Below are 24839 nucleotides of genomic sequence, written 5' to 3' on the forward strand. Positions count from 1 at the left end.
CCAGATAAACGGACCATGTCTCCTGGTTCATGGAGAGAGAATGTATGTTTGCAAGTTGTAAACTGCTGGTTAACCTAGGCCTTATAAATGCCTTACAGAAGCAATATGAAATGTCAATTGTAAAGAAATGTACTGTTTTTAAGAGCCTGTAGGTAAACTGTTCAAATCTTCAATTTTGTAAAATTCCATTTGAATAAAGTTCAGTATGTAAGCAGCAGCACGAACCGATAGTGGCAGTGCTGATTCAGTTTGGTTTATTCCCAATGTGTTATTCTCACACTCGCTCCCAGTTTCACTCCTCCCCTGCAGAAGGTGCCAACTCTTAATGGAATATAGTTCCACAGGCAACAGTACTTCACCCACATGCCTCTCGACAGTTGGCAGGCAATTCCGTTATGGGGGCATCATTGCCTGAGCTGCAGATACACATTCACAGGCTGCAGTGGGAGTCACTGTTCACAACCTCGCCATCCGATTTGACCCTCAGCTGGGCTCCCGACCCCATAATCATGTCCGTCACAAAGATGTCTGACTTCCAGTTCTATAGCATTTCATGCCTCCACCTCTACATTGGCCCCAAATGCGCTTCAAGCCCTCATTGGTGCCTTTTGACACCTTCGCACTATTTCAATCCTCCCCGGGCTGGCCCATAGCCTCCACTATCTGTTAACTTCAGCACATCTAAAATTGTATCCGATCCTACTCGCCCATCACTCATGTGCTTACTGATCTATGTGAGCTCCAGATCCCTCAATGCTTCAAATTTCACAGTTTCTTCATATTTAAATCCCTCACCTGGCTTCACCCATTCCTATCTCTGCACCATCCTGTGCTGTACCTGCCCTGGGAGTATTTGATGGGACAGTATGGAGGGAGCTTTACTCTGTATCTAATAGATTGCAAGCGTAAAGCACTTCTGAGCCTCAAGCAACAGCCCAACTCGGGAGCTGCAAAACAACATTACAGACGGCTCAATGCTCAGGTCCACCAAAAAACTCGGGATCCAAAGAACAGGTGGAGAAAGCACAGGAGATACAACAACTGGCTGACAGCCACAATATGCGAGGATTCTTCGTTGCAGTTAAGGCCACCTACGGTCCAAACTCCCAAGGCCCCACCCCACTCCTGACCAAGAACGGGGGAAACACTCATCAAGGACAGCGAGGCTGTCAGGGCCTGATGGAAGGAGCACTTTGAAGATCTCCTCAATCAAGACTCTGCCTTTGACTCGAGTGTTCTCGATTCCATCCCGCAGCATGCGACCCGCCACCAACTCAGTGAGACCCCAACGTTGCACGAGGTAGGCAAAGCCATAAAACAGCTCAATAACAAGTCATTGGGTGCGGATGGAATCCCTGCTGAGGCGCTAAAGTGGAGAGGCGCTGTTGGCGCGGATACATGACCTCAGCTCTCTCATCGGGAGGGAGGAGAGCATGCCGGGAGATCTCAGAGATGCAGTGATCGTGACCATCTTTAAAAGGGGACAAGTCCGACTGCGGCAACTACAGGGGAATCTCCCTGCTTTCAGCCACTGGGAAAGTTGTCGCTAGAGTTCTCCTCAATCGTCTTCTCCCTGTAACCAAGGAGCTCCTCCCGGAATCACAACGTGGATTTCGTCCCTGTCGGGGCACAACAGACATGATCTTTGCACCAGTTGCAGGAAAAATGCAGGGAGCAGCGCCAGCCCTTATACATGGCCTTTTTCGATCTTACAAAGGCCTTTGACACTGTCAACCGTGAGGGTCTTTGGAGCGTCCTCCTCCGTTTCGGATGCCCCCAAAAGTTTGTCAACATCCTTCACCTGTTCCACGATGACATGTAGGCCGTGATCCTTACCAACGGATTCATTACAGACCCAAACCACATCCGGACCGGGGTCAAACAGGGCTGCGTTATCGTTCCATCCCTCTTCTCAATCTTCCTCGGCACCATGCTCCACCTCACAATCAACAAGCTCCCTGTTGGAGTGGAACTAAACTACAGAACCAGTGGGAAGCAGTTTAACCTACGCCGCCTCCAGGCCAGGTCCAAGATCACCCCAACCTCTGTCGCTGAGCTGCAGTATGCAGACGACGCCTGCGTCTGTGCACATTCAGAGGCTGAACTCCAGGATATAGTCAATGTATTCACTGAGGCATATAAAAGCATAGGCCTTATGCTTAACATCCGTAAGACAAAGGTCCTTCACCAGCCTGTCACCGCCGCACGGCACTGCCCTCCAATCATCAAGATCCATGGCGCGGCCCTGGACAACGTGGACCATTTCCCATATCTCGGGAGCCTCTTATCAATAAAGGTAGACATTGATGCGGAGATTCAGCATCGCCTCCAGTGCAGCCGTCGGCCGCCTGAGGAAAAGAGTGTTTGAAGACCAGGCCCTCAAATCTACCACAAAACTGCAGTAATACCCACCCTCCTGTATGGGTCTGAGGCATGGACGATGTATAGGAGGCACCTCAAGTCGCTGGAGATATATCACCAACGATGTCTCCGCAAGATCCTGCAAATCCTCTGGGAGGACAGGCGCACCAACATCAGTGTCCTCGACCAGGCTAACATCCCCAGCATTGAAGCACTGACCACACTCGATCAGCTTCGCTGGGCAGGCCACATAGTTCGCATGCCAGATACAAGACGCCCTAAGCAAATGCTTTATGTGGAGCTCCTTCATGGTAAACGAGCCAAAGGAGGACAGCGGAAACGTTATAAGGACACCCTCAAAGCCTCTCTGATAAAGTGCGACATCGCCACTGACACCTGGGAGACCCTGGCTGCAGACCGCCCGAGGTGGAGAAAGTCCATCCGGGAGGGCATTGAGTTCTTTGAGGCTCGATGCAAAGAGCATGAAGAGGCCAGGCACAGGCAGCGGGAGGAGCGCGCAGCAAACCAGCCCTACCGACTCCTCCCCCGACGAATGTCTGTCCCACCTGTAACAGGGTCTGTGGCTCTCGTATCGGACTGTTCAGCCATCAAAGAACTCGCTTTGGGAGTGGAAACAAGTCCTCCTCGATTCCGAGGAAGATGTAATCCATTGAAGACTGGGTATTCTGCGGCGAGTGTCTCACCTCCTGACTCCCCAAAGCCTTTCCACCATCTACAAGGCACAAGTCAGGAGTGTGATGGAATACTCTCCACTTGGCTGGATGAGTGCAGCTCAAGGAGCTTGACACCATCCAGGACAAAGTGCCCGCTTGATTGGCAGCCCATCCACCACCTCCAACATTCACTCCCTCCACCACCGGCGCACCGTGGCTGCAGTGTGCACCATCTACAAGATGCACTGCAGCAACTCGCCAAGGCTTCTTCCAGCACCTCCCAAAACTGCGACCTCTACCACCTAGAGGGACAAGGGCAGCAGGTGCAGGGGAACACCACCACCTCCACATTCCCCTCCAAGTCACACACCAACCTGACTCGGAAATATATCACCGTTCCTTTATCGTCGGGTAAAAATCCTGCAACTCCCTCCCCAACAGCATTGTGGGAGCACCTTCACCGCACGGACTGCAGCGGTTCAAGGCGGCTCACCGCCACCTTCTCAAGGGGCAATTAGGGATGGGCAATAAATGCCGGCCTTGCCAGCGACACCCACAGCCCGTGAATTAATTCTTAAAAGATCTAACCCGTGCTGTACCTGCCCTGGGAGTGTTTGATGGGACAGTGTAGAGGGAGCTTTACTCTGTATCTAACCCCCTGTACCTGCCTTGGGAGTGTTTGATGGGACAGTGTAGAGGGAGCTTTACTCTCTATCTAACCTGTGCTGTACCTGCCCTGGGAGTGTTTGGAACAAGGGGATGTCGTTCACCCCACTGAGCCTGTCTGCCAGTTAAGTACATGATGGCTGATCTACCCTCATCAACTCTATCTGCCCACCTTGGTTCCGTAACCCTTGACATCCTTAACAAAAATCGAGCAATCTCAATTTAGAATTTTCAATTGAGCCTCAGCCTCAACAGGTTTTTGGGGAGAGCTCCAGGTTTCCAGAAGCCTTTGTGTGAAGACTTGGATGAAGGGACCGAGTGTAATGTCGCCAAGTTTGCTGATGATACAAAGATGGGTGGGAAAGCAAATTGTGAGGAGGACACAAAAACTCATTCTACACTATCCCATCAAACATGCACAGGAATCAGTAAAAATGAGTGAACAGGTAGAAACCATAATCGGAAAAACTATTGGAATGCTGGCCTTTATCTGAAATGGGCTGGAATACAAAGAGGAGGAAGTCATGCTTCAGTTATACTGAGTCTCGGAGGCGGTGTAGCGCAGATTCACCAGAATTATACCGGGGCTAAAAGGGTTAAGTTATGAGGACAGGTTGCACAGACTTGCCTTATATTCCATTGCATTTAAAAGATTATGGGTGTGATTGGATTGACGTATTTAAAATGATTAAAGGATTTGGTAGGGTGGGTAGAGAGAAACTATTTCCTCTGGTGTCCAGGACAAGAGGCAAGGCCATTCAGGGGTGATGTCTGGAAGCACTTCTTATAAGAACATAAGAAATAGGAGCAGGAGTAGGCCACCTGGCCCATTGAGCCTGCTTCGCCATTCAATAAGATCATGGCTGATCCGATCATGGACTCAGTTCCACTTCCCTGCCCGCTCCCCATAACCCTTGACTCCCTTATCGCTCAAAAATCTGTCTATCTCCGCCTTAAATATACTCAATGACCCAGCCTCCACAGCTTTCTGGGGCAGAGAATTCCACAGATTTACAACTCTCTGAGAGAAGAAATTCCTCCTCATCTCAGTTTTAAATGAGCGACCTCTTATACTGAGACTATGTCCCCTAGTTTTAGTTTCCCCTATGAGTGGACATATCCACTCTGCATCCGCCTTGTCGAGCCCCCTCATTATCTTACATGTTTCGATAAGATCACCTCTCACTCTTCTGATGTGTATCATCATCATCATAGGCAGTCCCTCAAAATCGACTTGCTTCCACTCTTAGGTGACTGAACAGTCCAATATGGGAATTACAGTCTGTGTCACAGGTAGGTTGAAGGAAAGAGTGGGTGGGAAGACTGGTGTATAGGCCCAACCTACTCAACCTATCTTCATAAGTCATCCCCCTCATCTCCAGAATCAACCTAGTGAACCTTCTCTGAATAGTCTCCAATGCAAGTATATCCTTCCTTAAATACACAGACCAAAACAAGGGGGATAGAATATAAAAGCAGAGAAGTCCTGCTACAACTGTACATGGTATTGGTGAGGCCAATTTTGGTCTCTGTATTTGGTCTGAACTAAAACTAGAGGACATAGTCTCAGAATAAGGGGCTGCCCATTTAAAACTGAGATGAGGAGAAATTTCTTCTCTCAGAGGGTTGTAAATCTGTGGAATTCTCTGCCACAGAGAGCTGTGGAAGCCGGGACATTGAATATATTTAAGGCGGAGATAGGCAGATTTTTGAACGATAAGGGAGTAAAGGGTTATGGGGAGCGAGCAGGGAAGTGGAGCTGAGTCCGTGATTGAATGACGGAGCAGGCTCCAAGGGGCCGAATGGCCTACTCCTGCTTCTATTTCTATGTTCTTATGAGTCCATGCGTGATCATCGTCCAGTGTCCCCACCTGGAAAGCGAGCATCTCTGTGGCTGACGGGTGAGGGTAGGTCGGACTTGCCTCTCGTCACTGTTGCAAGGTCAATCTCCTGGATCTCCCTACTGACCAATGCTATGGCAGCACGTTCATCGCACGGACTGCAGCAGTTCGAGAAGGCCCACCACCACCTCCACAGGGGCAATTGGGGATGGGCAATAAATGCCAGCCTTTCCAGCGATGCCCACAAAGTACAGCACAGGCCATTCGGCACAACTGGTCCACACGAGCCTCCTCATCTCACCCCATCAGCACACCCTTCTATTCCTTTCTCCCTCATGTACTTATCTAGTTTCCCCTTGAATTCATCTACGCTATTCGCCTCAACCTCTCCCTGTGGCAGCAGGTTCCACATTCTCACCAGTCTCTGGGTAAAGAAGTGTCTCCTCGATTCCCTACGAAAATATCCTGTGAATGAAAATGAAATGCTGCCTCCCACGTGACCATTCTCTGTCTAGCCTCACATTGGAGACTGGGCACCAGCTGGTACCAGAGGCTGCCCTTTAGTGTTGTATAATCACAGAATTACACAAAAGGACGCCATTCAGCCCATCGAGCCTGTGTCGTCTCCTTGCAAGAGCACTTCAGCCAGTCCCACTCACCCTGCTCTTTCCCTGTAGCGCTGTAAATGTCTTTCCTTCAGGTACTTATCCAATTCCCTTTGGAAAGCCACAATTGAATCTGCCTCCACCACCCTTTCAGGCCGTGCATTGCAGATCCTAACCACTCGCTCCAATTCACAGACTATCCTGAGCAACCCACCTTGGACCCTACCTTTTTTGATCCCCCAACATACACACCAGTGGCAACCGGCACCACGGTTGACCACGAAGCAGAACCCATCATCCACAGCAGCCCTGCAGGGCCCAACACACCAGGTAGCCAAGCAAGGCCAGCTGCACAGCAGCCCAACAAGGGCCCAACAAATGATTCAACAATACCAGCTTTCACACCGAGACGATCAACCAGGGCAAGAAGGGCCCCAGATCGACTCATATTGTAAATAGTTACACTATTGACTTTGGGGGGGTGGGGGGAAGTGTTGTTATGTAAACTTATATATACTCTGTACAGCCACCAGAGAGCTCATCCCCTGGAGTCCCAAAGGATCCCATTATCCCTTGGGAGCACAGGTATTTAAGGAGGCTTCACAGGTTGGAGAAGCACTCTGGAGACATGCAATAAAAGACTAAGGTCACACTTTACTTTGAGATCAGTGTTCAGTCTGACTCTTTCTCCATACATGACAGTAACATCTCTGCCAATGGGAACAGTCTCTCTCTCTACTCTGTCCAGACCCCTCATGATTTTGAACACCTCTATCAAATTTCCTCTCAACCTTGTCTGCTCAAAGGAGAACAACCCCAGCTTCTCCAGTCTATCCACATAACTGGTTCATCCCTGGAATCATTCTCGTACATCATTTCTGCATCCTCTCCAGGGCCTTCACATCCTTCCTAAAGTGCGGTGCCCACAATTGGACACCATACTCCAGTTGAGGCCGAACCAGCGTTTTATACAGGTTCATCATAACTTCCTTGCTTTTGTACTCTATGCCTCTATTTATGAAGCCCAGGATCCTGTAAGCTTTAACCGCTTTCTCAACCTGCCCTGCCACCTTCAGCGATTTGTGCCCATATACCCCCAGGTCTCTCTGTTCATGCTCCCTCTTTAGGATTGTACCCTTTAGTTTATATTGTCTCTCCTCATTCTTCCTACCAAAATGTATCACTTCGTACTTTTCTGCGTTAAATTTCATCTGCCACGTGCCCGCCCATCCCACCAGCCTGTCTATGTCCTCTTGAAGTCTATCACTATCCTCCTCGCTGTTCACTATACTTCCAAGTTTTGTGTCATCTGCAAATTTTGAACTTGTGCCCTGTACACCCACATCCAAGACATTAATATATATCAAGAAAAGCAGTGGTCCCAGTCCCGACCCCTGGAGAACACCACTGTATACCTTCCTCCAGTCCGAGAAACAACCTTTCATCACTACTCTCTGTTTCCTGTCACTGAGCCAATTCCGTATCCATGCTGCCACTGTCCCTTTTATTCCATGGGCTATAACTTTGCCGGCAAGCCTGTTGTGTGGCACTTTATCAAATGCCCTTTGGAAATCCATATACACCACGTCAACCGCATTGCCCTCATCAACCCTCTCTATTACCTCATCAAAAAACCCGATCGTTAGTTAAACAGGATTTGCCTTTAACAAATCCGTGCTGGCTTTCCTTAATTAATCCACACTCTCCAAGTGACTGTTCATTTTGTCCCTGATTATTGTTTCTAAAAGCTTCCCCACAGCCGAGGTTAAACTGACCGGTCTGTAGTTACTGGGTTTATCCTTACACCCTTTTTTGAACAAGGGTGTAACATTTGCAATTCTCCAGCCCTCTGACACTGCCCCCGTTTCTAAGGAGGATTGGAAGATTATGGTCAGTACCTCCGCGATTTCCACCTTTACTTCCCTCAGCATCCTGGGATGCATCCCATCCGGTCCTGGTGACTTATCTACTTTAGGTACAGCCAGCCTTTCTAGTACCTCCTCTTCATCAATTTTTATCCAGTATCTCCACGACCTCCTCTTTCACTATGACTTTAGCAGCATCTTCTTCCTTGGTGAAGACAGAGGCCAAGTACCCATTTAGTACCTCAGCCTTGCCCTCTGCCTCCCTGCGTAGGTCTCCATTTTGGTCCCTAATCAGCCCCACCCCCCTCGCCCCCCCCCTCCCCTCCGCCTTACTGCCCGTTTATTATTTATTTGCCTAGAGAAGACTTTTGGATTCCCTTTTATGTTCGCTACCGATCAATTCTCATTCTCTCTCTTTGCCCCTCATTTCCTTTTTCACTTCCCCTCTGACCTTTCTATATTCAGCCTGGTTCTCACTTGTATTCTCCACCTGACATCGGTCATACTCCCCCTTTCTCTGTTTCATCGTACTCTCTATCCCTTTCGTCATCCAGGGAGCTCTGGCTTTGCTTGCCCTACCTTTCCCTTGTGGGAATGTACCTCGACTGGACTCAAACCATCTCCTTTTGTTCGATTACAGTTTTGCCTGCCAATCTTTGATTGCAATTTACTCGGGCCAGATCCATTCTCAACCACTGAAATTGTCTTTCCTCCAATTAAGCATTTTTTCTCTAGATTGCTCCCTCTTCTTTTCCATAGCTAATATAAACCTGCTGGAAAGACTTACATTTATATAGCGCCTTTCACAACCACCGGACGTCTCAAGCATTTTACAGCCAATTAAGTACTTTTGAAATGTAGTCACTGTTGTAATATGGGAAACGCGGCAGCCAATTTGCACACCGAAAGATCCCACAAACAGCAACTTGATAATGACCAGATAACCAATTTTAGTGGGATAAATATTGGCCAGGACACTGGAGATAACTCCCCTGCTTCTTCAAAATAATGCCATGGGATCTTTTACATCCACCTGAGAGAGCAGACGGGGCCTCGGTTTAACGTCTCATCCAAAAGCCGACATCGCCGACAGTGCAGCGCTCCCTCAGCACTGCCCTGGAGCGTCAGCCTAGATTTATGTGCTCAAGTCCCTGGAGTGGGGCATGAACTCACAACCTTCTGATTCAGAACAAGCTGACACTCTATCAAACTATGATCACTGTTCCCTAAATGTTCCCCTACTGACACTTGCTCTAGTTGATTCACCTCATCTTCCAGAACCAGAACCAGCAATGCCTCCTCCCTTGTTGGGCTGGAAACGTACTGATCTGGACAGTTCTCCTGAACACACCACAAATTCTTCCCCCTCTCTGCCCTTTACACAATTACTATCCCAATCTATATTAGGATAATTGAAGTCCCCTATTATCACTACTCTATAGTTCTTGCACCTCTCTGTAATTTCTCTGCAAATTTGCTCCTCTATATCCTTCCCACTAGTTGAGGCCTATAGAATACACACAGTAGTGTAATGGCACCTCTATTGTTTCTCAACTCTAACTAAATAGATTCTGTCCTTGACCCCTCCAGGACATCCTCTCTCTCCAGCACTGTAATGTTCTCCTTAACCAATACTGACACCCTACATCCTTTCTTTCCTTCCCTATCTTTCTTGAACACCTTATATCCAGGTATATTTAGTACCCAATCCAGCCTTTTTTTGAGCCAGGTCTCTGTTATCGCCAGGACATCATATTCCCATGTGGCTATTTGCAACTGCAGCTCACCAACATTATTTACCATGCTTTGTGCGTTTACACACATGCACTGTAAACTTATCTTAAACCTTCTTGTATTCTCTCTTAGTCTGACCCCGCCTAATACCTTACTATTTCTTACTCTAGGGCTATCTGTCTCTCCCAATCCTTTGTGCACCTTGTTTCTCCTTTCTAAAGTTTTATCCTGGTGCCCACCCCCTGCCAAATTTACGAGAATGGTTCCAGGGATGAGGGACTTCAGTGACGTGGAGAGACTGGAGAAGCTGGGGTTGTTCTCCTTGGAACAGAGAAGGCTGCGAGGAGATTTGATTGAGGTGTTCAAAATCATGAGGGGTCTGGACAGAGTAGAGAGAGAGAAACTGTTCCCATTGGTGGAAGGGTCGAGAACCAGAGGACACAGATTTAAAGCAATTGGCAGAAAAACCAAAAGGTGATGTAAGAAAAAACTTTTTTACGCAGCGAGTGGTTAGGATCTGGAATGCACTGCCTAAAAGGGTGGTGGAGGCAGACTCAATCTTATCTTTCATTCTCCCCCCTCAGAATGTCCTGCAGCCGCTCAGTGACATCCTTCACCCTGGCACCAGGGAGGCAACATACCATCCTGGAGTCACGTCTGCGGCCGAAGGAACGCCTGCCATTTCCCTTAACTATTGAAATCCCTATCGCTATAGCTGTTCTGATATTTCTCTCACCCACCGTACAGCTGAGCCACCTGTGGTACCGCGGACTTGGCTCTGGCTGTACTCCCCAGAGGAACCTTTGCCCTCACCAGTATTCCGAACAGAATACAGGTTGGAGAGCGAGCTGTACTCAGGGGACTGCTGCACTACCTGCCTGGTCCTCCTTGTCTGTCTGGCGGCCACCGCAGCTCGAGCTCCTCCAGCAGACAACACTTCCTGCATATGTGGTTGTCCAGGACACTAGAAGTATCCTAGATTTCCCGCATGGCACAGGTTGTGCATTCGGCGGGACTGAGGTGCCCTGCCATGCCTCTAATAGGAGCAGGAGTAGGCCATACTGCCCCTCGAGCCTGCTCCGCCATTTAATAAGATCATGGCTGATCTGATCATGGACTCAGCTCCACTTCCCTGCCCGCTCCCCATAACCCTTTACTCCCTTATCGCTCAAAAATCTGTCTCTCTCCGCCTTAAATTATATTCAATGACCCGGCCTCCACAGCTCTCTGGGGCAGAGAAATTCCACAGATTTACAATCCTTAGAGAAGAAATTCCTCCTCATCTCAGTTTTAAATGGGTGGCTCCTTATTCTGAGACTATGCTCTCTAGTTTTAGTTTCCCCTATGCTCTCTAGTTTTAGTTTCCTCCACCTTGTTGAGCCCCCTTATTATCTTATATGTTTCGATAAGATCACCTCTCATTCTTCTGAACTCCAATGTGTATAGGCCCAACCTGCTCTACCTTTCTTCATAAGTCAACCCCCTCATCTCCGGAATCAACGAGTGAACTTTCTCTGAACAGCTTCCAATGCAATTATATCCTTCCTTAAATACGGAGACAAAAACTGTACGCAATACTCTAGTGGTGGAGGTGGGGGGCGGGGGGCAGAGAAACCCAGGGCGGAGGACAGGAGGGGCCACATTGTAGCGAAGGTCTGAGGGGGAGGAGGGGCGGGCCTGGGGGCTCTGTGCCTCGGTGCGGGGAGTGTTCGGAGTGGGGTGGATGGGTTGACTGCGCAGATGGCGGTTGGTGGACGTGGTGCGGTTGGCGTCGCGGGGGCGTGGCTCCGGGGTGGCCGGGGCCGGGGGCTCGACATCCGGGGGTGTTCGGCATTTGGGAAGGATTCTGACAGTTCAGGGCGGGTTGGGTGCGGGGGGAGTGTTCATGGTGTTGGGTGGGTCCGGAACCGGGCGGCCACGCTCTTGGGATGGGGGGATGGGCTGTTTGGGGCTGGGATGAGGAGAGATTTCTTCGCTCGGGGAGTTGTTGGTCTGTGGGGTTCCCTGCCGCGGAGAGTTGTTGATGCCAGTTCATTGGATGTGTTCGGGAGGGAGTTGAATGTGGTCCTTGCGGCTGGGGGGGTCGGGGGGTGTGGAGGGGGCGTGAGGGGGGGAGGTGCTGGGGTGGGTGATCAGCCATGATCTTGTTGAATGGCGGTGCAGGCTCGAAGGGCCGAATGGCCTACTCCTGCACCTATTTTCTATGTTTCTATGTGGACTCATCAATACCCTGTATAGTTGTTTAATAGACTACTAACTAAACTAAACTTTAGTTTAACCCACTGACCTAACTTAGAGAGAAACAAGACAAAGATTTACTCAAGTTTAACAACCACACAAGACTAAACTCAAAGAAACGATACATTAGGTATCTAGATACTTAACTTAAGAGTCCTTGGGTTCTGTGGCACCACTCCTCCTTTTCACTTGGATGTTTCAACCACCTTCTTCCTCGCCACCGATTCCTACCATCACCAAATTCTTCCCCTCTGCTCGCAATCCACTCCGATTGCATTCACCCAGCTCTTTCTGCAAACTCTGTGCTTTTGCAAACTAGTGCCTAATTGAGAGTCGAATGAGGTGCAACTGCTCACTCCCAGCTTTTACCACCAATCAACCAGCTGCTAACTACCACTGACCAGGGAGTTTCTTTTATGCTACAAGACAAAGCTAAATTCCAATCTGATGATTACTCACCTAAACTTACCGACCAGTGAATTGCATTCGGCCAGCTCTGTCTCCAAATTCACCAGCTCTGTCTCCAAGCTCCGTGCTGACAGATGCCACAAAAATATGTTAAAACATAAAATACAGAGTCCATCTCAGTGAGGATATATTTCTTTTAAGAGCTCCAAAGATCGCAATGAAACGCCAGGAGATTGACTGATTCCCGCTGTGCCTGAAAACCTGGCTGTAATTTGAGGAGAGCCTCTGAGCAAAGCAGGATTGCAGGAAATGTACACAGGAGGCTCTGTAACTTGGGGGCGGGTCCCATGATGACTTCAGGGTGGAGTGATCGATTAGACGATCGTAAAAGATGGAGAAGACTTTGGCGTATTGTAATTATATGCGTAATATGGAGGAAATACGGAGTAAATTGAAGGCCTATGGCCCCGAGTTTTGCGGTCAGCAGCGAAGATTTGCCGCTGACCTCAAAGAAAGCCGCCCACAAAATCTCGTGATCTCAGCGTCCTAACTGCGTCGTTGTCCCACGCGCCTGGCTGGACAAAGGCAGTGGTCTGATTGGCCAGCAGGGTGTGTGAAATCGGCAATCAAAATGGCGCTAAAGGCCGGCTGGGTTAAAAAGCTGTTGCGGGGAAACGGACAGCCGTCCTGCGTCCAAGCCCTTCAGCCAGCCTCATCAACCCCCCCCCTCAGCTTTTGTTGCTGTTAGGCCGCAGCGATCTCTGTGACATAAACTTTAACTTTAGCCTTCTCAATGTTAATTTGATTGCAGCGCTGTTAAAAGGAGATGCCTAGCGTACAGCAGCAGTGATGTCATCAAGCTATCTAAGCAGCCAATCACATTGAAGAATTCTCACAGACAGCAAACCAGGAAATAAAAAGCAGCTCTTATTAAATAAAGATTGGGTCATAAAGATGGGGTGAGGGTTGATGCTGAAAAATCATAAACAAACTTAAAAAAAACATTTTTTTAACCACAATGGAGAAATTTGACATTCCACAAAATAGTTTTTTTAGGGCCAGAACAGTTGTTCAGCAGTCAATGCTGGAGTACTGCGTGCAGTTCTGGTCGCTGTATTACAGGAAGGATGTGATCGCACTAGAGTGGGTGCAGAGGAGATTTACTAGGGATGCTGCCTGGAATGGAGAATCTTAGCCAAGAGGACAGATTGGATAGGCTGGGTTTGTTCTCATTGGAACAGAGGAGGTTGCGAGGAGACCACATTGAGGTGTACAAAATATTGAAGGGTCCTGGATATAGTGGCTAGCAAGGACCTATTTCCATGGATGGAGGGGTCTGTTACGAGGGGGCATAGTTTTAAAGTGGTTGGTGGAAGGTTCAGAGGGGATTTGAGGGGGGGGGGGCTTCTTCGCACAGAGGGTTGAGGGGATCTGGAACTCGCTGCCTGGAAGGGTAATGGATGTAGAAACCCTCACCACATTTAAAAGGTGCTTGGATGGGCACTTAAAGTGCCGTAACCTGCAGGGTTACGGACCTAGAGCTGGTAATTGGGATTAGACGGGATGACCTTTTGTTGGACGGCGCAGATACGATGGTAACTACGGCAGGGAATAAAATACGGCCAGGGGGGTCAGCTTTTCCAACTTTGCAACAGATTACTGTTTGGGATGAAAAGCTGAAAAAGTACACGCCGTCACTGCTCAACTTGCATGCTGAATTTTCGAGTCGATTCCAGGATTTTAGAATGGTAGAAAATGACCTGTATTCTCGCCATTCACATTTGATGTTGACAACATTTCACACGGCTTCCAACTCGAGCTTATCGACCTGCAGTGTGATGCATGGTCTTAGGATAAGAGGTAGGCTATTTAGGACTGAGATGAGGAGAAACTTCTTCACTCAGAGAGTTGTTAACCTGTGGAATTCCCTGCTGCAGTTCATTGGATATATTCAAGAGGGAGTTAGATATGGCTCTTACGGCTAAAGAGATCAAGGGGTAGGGAGAGAAAACAGGAAAGGGGTACTGAGGGAATGATCAGCCATGATCTTATTGAATGGTGGTGCAGGCTCGAAGGGCCAAATGGCCTACTCCTGCACCTATTTTCTATGTTTCTATGAGAGGAATTTTCCCAGATTTTTTCTCCCCAAATTGGCCTGGGTTTTTAATCTGTTTTTTGCCTCTCCCAGGAGATCTCATGGCTCCGGTTGGGGTGGAGTGTAGAATGTTTCGGTGCAAGGGGTGTCGCAGTTGTGGTGAGGCGGACTGGTTGGGCCCGGGTGCTCTTTGCCTTTCCGTCATTGTTCATGGGTTTATATGTAACCTTCAGGGCCGCTGACCGAGGGCCGTGCGGCTCTTTGTCGGCCGGCGCGGACACGATGGGCTCGCGATGGCCCTCCTCCTGCGCTGTGAATTTCCGTGTCTCTAATACACTGTTTCACCTCTTTTCAACAAGGCTTAGCATCTTTCGGAGTTTTTAAAAACAGCGAAATTGGAGCGGAAAGGGGGACGTTTTCGTTGCGTCCAGCTGAATTCGGCTCTTGGGAGTTCCGCCGTCCAATCCACGGCGGAGGAGGGAATGATTGACCGCAACTTCAGGATTCCCGTGTTTATCTGCGCGAAATCCTGAAAATGATGGTCAGTTTTAGAGAGGCGATGACGCAGAATGTAGACAGTTTTGTCGTGGTTACCGGCGGAAATTGTGCGGCAGTGTGTTTTTCCTGTCTCTCTCTCTCTCTCTCTGGTGAAGTATTGGAGGGTGAGCATGCTGAAGGAACTGGAGGAGTCAGCAGCTTCCAGGAAAAGGAATGGCCCCAAACATTGTGTGTGGGCAAATGCACCATTTGTGTTCAAAACGGCCGCTACTCTGATTGGCCGCGCGTCTGGCCAATCAAACGTTGGCTCCTTCCCAGCGCGCCAATCAACGCCTCGCTGCGACCAGGACCCCCACCACGTGGGGGCAAGGGCTGCCGCGCGCAGCAACCTCCCGTTCGCCACGTGCCGCTGGCGGTTGGGAATCAAGGCGCCCGACCCCCCCTGCCCGCCCTCCTCCTCGCGCGCCAATCAGGCTGGCTGCGCTCGACGCCCGTCGTTTTGATTGGTCGGCCAGCGTCGCCGAGCCCACTGGCCCCATTTGATTGGGGCCTCCCGCGTGCCCGGCCCTGTCTTGATTGGCCGGCGCCTGAACCTGCGTCGTCGCCCCCCCCCCCCCACGTGGCCCGGCAAGGGAACCAAAGCGGCTTTCCCGCTTGGCCGGCCGCCGCGTGTGAAAGTTGGAAGATGAAAGTGGCGCCAAAGAGCGGCCGGCTATAAAAAGGCTCGAGCAAGCCGGCGGGGGGGAGGGGGTGGCAACGGACAGCTCGCTGCCCCTGCGTCCGTGCCCTTCAGCCCGCCTCACCGCGGCCTCACCGCGGCCTCGCTTGCTGTCCGGCCGGTCGGCCGGCGCCATGTCGGCCCGCTCGCCGGCCGTCGGCATCGACCTGGGCACCACCTACTCGTGCGTCGGCGTCTTCCAGCACGGCAAGGTGGAGATCATCGCCAACGACCAGGGCAACCGCACCACGCCCAGCTACGTGGCCTTCACCGACACCGAGCGCCTGATCGGCGATCCCGCCAAGAACCAGGTGGCCATGAACCCCGCCAACACCGTCTTCGACGCCAAGAGGCTGATCGGCCGCAAGTTCGACGACCCGATGGTGCAGATCGACATCAAACACTGGCCCTTCACAGGTGAGCGGCGGGGAGGGAGAGAGAGGGGCCGAGCACAAAATGGCCGCCGCCCGCGAAGGTCAGCAGTTGGCAACAACAACAACAACAACTTAACATTTGTATAACGCCTCGCATGTGTTCCGACGCCCCGCGGCGCTACACAGGGGCAATTGTCAAACACAATGTGACAGCCAAGCCCCAACAACAACAACAACAACTTAACATTTGTATAACGCCTCGCACGTGTTCCGACGCCCCGCGGCGCTACACAGGGGCAATTGTCAAACACAATGTGACAGCCAAGCCCCAACAACAACAACTTAACATTTGTATAACGCCTCGCACGTGTTCCGACGCCCCGCGGCGCTACACAGGGGCAATTGTCAAACACAATGTGACAGCCAAGCCCCAACAACAACAACAACAACTTAACATTTGTATAACGCCTCGCACGTGTTCCGACGCCCCGCGGCGCTACACAGGGGCAATTGTCAAACACAATGTGACAGCCAAGCCCCAACAACAACAACAACAACTTAACATTTGTATAACGCCTCGCACGTGTTCCGACGCCCCGCGGCGCTACACAGGGGCAATTGTCAAACACAATGTGACAGCCAAGCCCCAACAACAACAACAACAACTTAACATTTGTATAACGCCTCGCACGTGTTCCGACGCCCCGCGGCGCTACACAGGGGCAATTGTCAAACACAATGTGACAGCCAAGCCCCAACAACAACAACTTAACAGTTGTATAACGCCTCGCACGTGTTCCGACGCCCCGCGGCGCTACACAGGGGCAATTGTCAAACACAATGTGACAGCCAAGCCCCAACAACAACAACAACAACTTAACATTTGTATAACGCCTCGCACGTGTTACAACGCCCCGCGGCGCTACACAGGGGCAATTGTCAAACACAATGTGACACCCAAGTCCCAACAACAACAACAACTTTTATTTATATAGCACCTTTCAACGCAGGAAAACAGGAGCGTTATAATACCAAACAGATACATTTGACACCGAGCCACATAAGGAGATATTAGGGCAGCTGACCATAGAGGTCGGTTTTAAGGAATGTCCTAAAGGAGGAAAGAGAGGTTGAGGGAGAGAGTTCCAGAGCTTGGGGCCCAGGCAACAGAAGGCACGGCCACTGATGGTTGCGTGATTTATAATCAGGGATGCTCAGGAGGGCAGAATTAGAGGAGCACAGACATCTCGGGGCGGGCTGGAGGAGATTAGAGATAGGGAGGGTCACGAGGGCCATGGAGGGATTTGAAAACAAGGCTGCGAATTTTGAAATCGAGGCGTTGCTTAACCGGGAGCCAATGTAGGTCAGCGGGCATAGGGGTGATGGAGGAGTGATGGTTACAAGTTAAATAAAGCATTCGCACCTCTATAGCACCCTCAAGTCATCCCAAAGATTCTTGAATATAAGAAATAGGAGCAGGCATAGACCGTTCGACCCTTTGAGCCTGCTCCGCCGTTCAAAAGATCACGGCTGATCTACTTCAACTCCACTTTCTCACCCGATCCCCACATCCCTTGGTTCCGTTAGTGTCCAAAAATCGTTGCATTCGGAAATTAGATTATAAGGTATAAGCAGTGGCAAACATACAAAGAAATATTCCCAAATTCTCAACTAATATAGTTTCCACTAAGAAATAAAAACTCGTAACGGGAAAAGTCATCCATCCGTGGCTAGCTAAAGGAGTTAAGGATAATATTAGATTAAAAGAAGAGGCTTATAATGTTACAAAAAGTAGTAGCAGGGCTCAGAATTGGGAGAGCTTTAGAAACCAGCAAAGGATGACCAAAAAATGATAAAGAAATCGAATATGAGAGTAAACTAGCAAGAAAGTGGGCATGCAGGTACAGCAGGCGGTTGTAAAGTCCTTACACAATGCCACAAATCTACACGAGGCACATTCTATGGACAAGGTCACTCCATGACCTGAACCTTTATTCACAGGACCAAGAAGCGATGACCCTGTGTGAGACCTCCCTTTATATACTTGGATGACCAGGTAAGGAGTATCTCCCACAAGTTCACCCCTTGTGGTCAAGGTGTGCGTTTCTTACAAATATACAGTATTGCAGTGTTGTTACATACAGGTTACATACATTACAGCGGTGAAGAAGGCAAATGGTATGTTGGCCTTCAGAGCTAGGGTATTTGAGTATAGGAGCAGGGAGGTCTTACTGCAGTTGCACAAGGCCTTCGTGAGGCCTTACCTGGAATATTGTGTTCAGTTTTGGTCTCCTAATCTGAGGAAGGACGTACTTGCTATTGTGGGAGTGCAGCGAAGGTTCACCAGACTGATTCCAGGGATGGCTGGACTGTCATATGAGGAGAGACTGGATCAACTGGGCCTTTATTCACTGGAGTTTAGAAGAATGAGAGGGGATCGCATAGAAACATATAAGATTGTGACGGGACTAGACAGGTTAGATGCGGGAAGAATGTTCCCGATGTTGGGGAAGTCCAGAACCAGGGGGCATAGTCTTAGGATAAGGAGCAGTTCATTTAGGACTGAGATGAATAGAAACTTCTTCACTCAGAGTTGTTAACAAGTGGAATTCCATGCCACAGAAAGTTGTTGATGCCAGTTCATTGTATATTTAAGAGAGAGTTAGATATGGCCCTTACGGCTAAAGGGATCAAGGGGTATGGAGAAAAAGCAAGAAAGGGGTACTGAAGGAATGATCAGCCATGATTTTGTTGAATGGCGGTGCAGGCTCGAAGGGCCAAATGGCCTACTCCTGCATCTATTTTCTATGTTTTCTAAATATAAAAACAGACTGTAAGAAGTTCTCAAAGTATGTAGAATGGAATAGAATAGCAAAAGTAAATGTCGGTCCCTTAGAGGCTGAGGCAGGAGAAATTATAATGGGGAATAAGGAAATCGCAGAGACTTTAAACAAATATTTTGTATCTGTCTTCACAGTAGAAGATACTAAAAACATACCAAATAAGGTGGGGAACCAAGGGGCCAATGAGAGTGAAGAACTTAAAGTAATTAATATCAGTAGATGAAAAAGTACTTGAGAAATTAAAGGGACTAAAAACCGGGCCCCAGCTATTTACAATTTATACTACTGATTTAGATAAAGAGACCGAGTGTAAGGTATACAGGTTTGCTGATGATACAAAGCTAGGTAGGACAGTAAGTTTTGAGAAGAACACAAAGGGATCCTTTGATCTGCAATGGGATATAGACAGGTTAAGGGAGTGGGCAATAAAGTGGCAGATGTTGTGTAATGTGAGGTTATTCACTTTGGTAGGAAGAATAGAAAAACAATATTTTTTAAAGGGTGAGAAATTATTAAATGTTGGTGTTCAGAAAGATTTCTGAATCCTCCTACATGAAACACAGTTAGCATGCAGGTACAGCGAGCAATTAGGACGGCAAATGGTCTGTTCGTCTTTATTGCAAGGGGGTTGGAGTACAAGAGTAAGGAAGTCTGTCTATAATTGTACAGGGATTTTGGTGAGACCACACCTGGAGTACTGTGTACATTTTTGCTCTCCTTATCTGAAGAAGGATATACAGGTGCAGAATCCGGAACCCTCGCAACCGTTCCGGATTCTGCGTTTTTCCAGAATTTGGATCGTCTTTCTTACGTCACGAATCCGGAAACACCTGAGCCCGGCTATTTCCGAATTTCAGAACATCAGAAAGGGGGTTCCCCGCCGAGGAGCTGCGATGTGGAACTGTTCAAGGGGCCCCGCCGCCATGGAGGAGCTGCTCAGGCGGGGCCCCCCGCCATGGAGAATCTGTTCGGGCGGGTCCCGCCGCCGTGGAGCTGTTCGGGTGGGGCCCGCCGCTGTGGAGCTGTTCAGGCGGGGCCCGCCGCCGTGGAGGAGCTGTTCGGGCGAGGCCCGCCGCCGCCATGGAGGAGCTGCTCAGGCGGGGCCCCCCGCCATAGAGAATCTGTTCGGGCGGGTCCCGTCGCCGTGGAGCTGTTTGGGCGGGGCCCGCCGCCCTGGAGGAGCTGTTCGAGCATTCCGGATTCCAAAACTCTGGATTTTGGACACTGCTCCTGTACTTGCCTTAGTGGAAGACCAACAAAGGTTCACTAGATTGTTCCATGAGAGGAGAGGCTGTCCTATGAGGAGAGATCGAGTAAATTGGGTCTATATTCTCGAGTTTAGAAGAATGAGAGCTGATCTCATTGAAACATCTAAGGTAGAGCAAACGAACCAAAGGTGGACAAAGGTAATGTTACAAGGACACCTTCAAAGCCTCCCTGAAAGTGCAACATCCCCATTGACACCTGGGAGACCCTGGCCCAAGTGGAGGAAGTGCATCCGGGAGGGGGCTGAGCACCTCGAGTCTCATCGCCGAGAGCATGCAGAAAACAAGCGCAGGCGGTGGAAAGAGCGTGCAGCAAACTTGTTCCCCCCCCCCCAACCCTTCCCTTCAACGATTGTCCCACCTGTGGCAGGGACTGTGGCTCTCGTATTGGACTGTTCAATCACCTAAGGACTCATTCTAAGAGTGACGGCAAGTCTTCCTCGATTCTGAGAGACTGCCCATGATGATGATGACCCTAAGATTCTGAGGGAGATTGACAGGGTAGACGCTAAAACTGTTTCCCCAGCTGGGGAGTCTAGAACTAAGTGTCATACCCCAGGATAAGGGTTGGTCATTTAAGACTGAGATGAGGAGGAATTTCTTCACTTAGGGTTATGAATCTTTGGAATTCTCCAAAGGGCTGTGGATGCTGAGCCTTTGAGCATATTCAAGGCTGAGATAGATAGATCTTTGGACTCTAGGGGAATCGAGGGATATGGAAATCAGGCGGGAAAGTGGAGTTGAGGTCAAAGATCAGCTATGATCTTATTGAATGGCGGAGCAGGCTCGAGGGGCTGTATGGCCTACTCCTGCTTCTAATTCATAAGGAGACCAAAACTGTACACAGTACACAGCCTCTCCCAGGGCATTACATGATTCCAGGAGCGTGAAGCGTGTTTGTATTCCCAACTGTGGGACAGATTGGATGGACCAGTTGCTCGTCTCCTGTGTCATTGTTCATAAAGCGCTTCACAGCCATATGACAATCAGTTACTTTTTGAACTCCAATGTAGGGAAGCCTGGCGACCAATTTGTGCACAGCAAGGTCCCACTAACAGCATTGAGATAAGAGATCAGATAACCTGTTTTTGGAGGTGTTGTCAATTGAGTGAGGAATGTTGCCCAGGACATGGGGAGCACATCTTGTGCTTCTTAGAACATAAGAAATAGGAGTAGGCCATACCACCCCTCGAGCCTGCTCCGCCATTCAATAAGATCATGGCTGATCTGATCATGGACTCAGGCCCACTTCCCCGCCCGCTCCCAGTAACCCCTTATCCCCTTTCGTTTAAGAAACTGCCTCTTTCTGTCTTAAATTTATTCAATGTCCCAGCTTCCACAGCTCTGAGGCAGCGAATTCCACAGATTTACAACCCTCTGAGAAGAAATTTCTCCTTGTCTCAGTTTTAAATGGGTGGCCCCTTATTCTAAGATCATGCCCTCTAGTTCTAGTCTCCCCCATCAGTAGAAACATCCTCTCTGCATCCACCTTGTCAAACCCCCTCATAATCTTATGTTTCAATAAGATCACCTCTTCTTCTGAATTCCAATGAGTAGAGGCCCAACCTTCCTCATAAGTCAACCCCCTCCTCTCTGGAACCAACCAAGTAAACCTTCTCTGAACTGCCTCCAAAGCAAGTATATCCTTTCTTAAATATGGAAACCAAAACTGCACGCAGTATTCTGTGGCCTCACCAATACCTTATATAGCTGAAGCAAGACTTCCCTACTTTTATACTCCATCCCCTTTGCAATAAAGGCCAAGATACCATTGGCCTTCCTGATCACTTGCTGTACCTGCACTATCCTTTTGCGTTTCTTGCACAAGTACCCCCAGGTCCCGCTGTACTGCATCACTTTGCAATCTTTCTCCATTTAAATAATAAATTCTTCATTGAATAGTGCCATGGGATCCTGTATGCAGGAGACGGAGTCTCAGTTTAACGTCTCATCTGAAAGATGGCACCTCTGACAGTGCAGCACTCCGTTAGTACTGCACTAAAAAAAAGAACTTGCATTTCTATAGTGCCCTTTCACAACATCAGGACCACCCACACTTTACAAACAGTGAAGTACTTTACAAGTGTAATCTCCGTTGTAATGTAGGAAACGCCGCAGCCAATTTGTGCAAAGCAAGGTGCCACAAACTGCAATGAGATAATAACCAGATAATCTGTTAGTGATGTATTGAGGGATAAATATTGGCCAGGAGCTCAAACTAGTAGCCATGGGATCTTTTATGTCCAACTGAGAGCGGACAGGGCCTCACTTTAAGGTGTCATCCGCAAGACAGTGCTGCACTCCCTCAGTACTGCCCTGGAGTGTCAGCCTGGGTTATATGCTCAGGTCACATTTTTCTCTTCTTGAATCATTAAAGTCCGTCCAAACACCTTAATCTGATCACTTAATGCCACTGCACTCAAATACATAGATGTGAGGGTAAAAATGCACTTTAAAAAAAGTGGCATTGAATTAAAAAATTGGACTGCCCTGTACAAAATGGATATCTATTCTTTTTGTTAATTTATCCTTGAATGTATTATGGACAAGTTTATGTTGGGCGTGCTTTATATCCTGGGGATGCTAATGAGTTCTTTTGACCATTGGCAGTGCCCCTACTTGATGCAAAAGTCGTATTCGAAATAGATGCTGTCAACATTCAGGTCTTTTCTGTTCAATCAGTTTTAAACACCAGTCTTTGGCTCCATTTTTTTTTAAAGCTTCATGTTCAAAATGGTAGTTCGAGCAAGAAGTGAGAAATAAAGTAAAATATATTAAACTTGTATATAAAGGGAACCTTTTTTAAATGGAAGAGTATATTGGAGGTAGAAATTGAACAAAATTCAAGTTTAGGTAAAAACAAATAGGATTAAATAGGACAGAGCAGATATGGAATATGATATAGAGCACAATAAATGCCTAGAAATTCGGCCATTCAGCACCTATTTATTGAGCGCTATACAGCCTCCAAAACCTCCAACATGGTGGGCATGAAGCGCACACTCATTACAAGTTGGACTAAAACCAGTCATCCTCCCCAGTACTGTGAAGTACTACATAATCACCTCCAATTTGCTGCATTTTGCTGTGTGTTTGCAGCTTTAAAAATGGTGAGAAAATTAAAAAACCTAAGCAAAATAATATATAAGGGAACAGGTGGAGGCCATTTAGCCCCACAAGCCTGTTCCACCATTCAAATAGATGGCTGATTACTGACCTAACTCCACATACCCACCTTTGGTCCATATCCATTAATAGCATTGGTTAACAGAAATGTAACTGTTATATATGTAAACTTATATTTACGCTGTACAGCCATCAGAGGGTTCATCCCCTGGAGTCCCAAGGGATCCCATAACCCTTTGAGAGCACAGGTATTTAAGGAGGCTTCACAGGTTGGAGAGGCACTCTGGAGATTTGCACTAAAAGACTAAGGTCACACTTTGCTTTGAGCTCAGTGTTCAGTCTGACTCTTTCTCCATACATAACTGGCGACGAGACACAGATAGCGAACCCAAAGATGCAGAGAACACTGGGCATCGTGGAGAAATTCTCGGAGGGAGATGATTGGGAAACTTTTGTGGAGCGACTCGACCAATACTTCATGGCCAACGAGCTAGATGGGGAAGAAAACATTGCCAAACAAAGGGCGATCCTCCTCACCGTCTGTGGGGCACCAACGTGTGACCTCATGAAGAATCTGCTCACTCCAGCGAAAGCCATGGAGAAATCGTACGACGATTTGTGCACACTGGTCCGAGAGCATTTGAAGCCAAAGGAAAGCGTTCTGATGGTGAGGTACCGGTTCTACACCTACAAAAGGTCTGAAGGCCAGAAAGTGGCGAGTTATGTCACCGAGCTAAGACTCCTTGCAGGACATTGCGAATTTGAAGGACATTTGGAGCACATGCTCAGAGACTTTTTCATACTTGGCATTGGCCACGAAACCATACTTCGCAAACTTTTGACTGTAGAGACCCCAACCTTGAGTAAGGCCATAGCGATAACCCAGGCGTTCATTGCCACCAGTGACAATACAAAGCAAATCTCTCAGCACACAAGTGCTGCTACAGGTACTGTGAACAAAGTGATGTTGTTTTTGAATCGTAACGTACAAGGCAGGTCACACATACCTGCAGCTGCACGTCCGCAGATGTCTGAGTCCACCATCAAGGGTGATGAATGCAAGGCCATTAACACCTTGTTGGCGCTGCGGGGGTGATCATCGTTTCCATTCATGCCGCTTCAAAAAGTACTTTTGCAAGGGCTGTGGAACAATGGGACCAACGAGTGTAAAGGCGAGCTGCAAATCCTGTTAAACCTGCAAACCGCCATGTTGCAGAGGAGGACAGATCCACGGAGGATCACGACGAACCAGAGCCTCAGATAGAGGAGGCAGAGGTACATGGGGTGCACACATTCACCACGAATTGTCCCCCGATAATGGTGAGTGTTGAACTAAATGAACTCCCGGTGTCAATGGAGCTGGACACAGGCTCGAGCCAGTCCATCATGGGCAAAAAGACTTTCGAAAGACTGTGGTACAACAAGGCCTCAAGGCCAGTCTTAACTCCAGTTCGCACCAAACTAAGAACTTACACAAAAGAACTGATTCCTGTAATCGGCACTGCTACCATAAAGGTCTCCTACGATG

The 24839-nt window shown here is 48.7% G+C and overlaps 1 protein-coding gene across 1 annotated transcript in view; it reads left to right on the forward strand.

Moving 5' to 3' along the window:
* The first annotated feature begins 15583 nt into the window (after positions 1–15583).
* The window catches only part of LOC139263509 (heat shock-related 70 kDa protein 2-like), a 56028-nt gene continuing 46772 nt past the window's right edge, over positions 15584–24839 (forward strand). Inside the window, exon 1 of the mRNA XM_070879695.1 lies at positions 15584–16120. Coding sequence (XP_070735796.1) covers positions 15838–16120 — 283 coding nt within the window. The 5' untranslated portion in view covers positions 15584–15837. The remainder of the gene's footprint in view (positions 16121–24839) is intronic.

Source organism: Pristiophorus japonicus, chromosome 4 (assembly GCF_044704955.1).
Source record: "Pristiophorus japonicus isolate sPriJap1 chromosome 4, sPriJap1.hap1, whole genome shotgun sequence".
Classification (NCBI taxonomy): Eukaryota; Metazoa; Chordata; class Chondrichthyes; family Pristiophoridae; genus Pristiophorus; species Pristiophorus japonicus.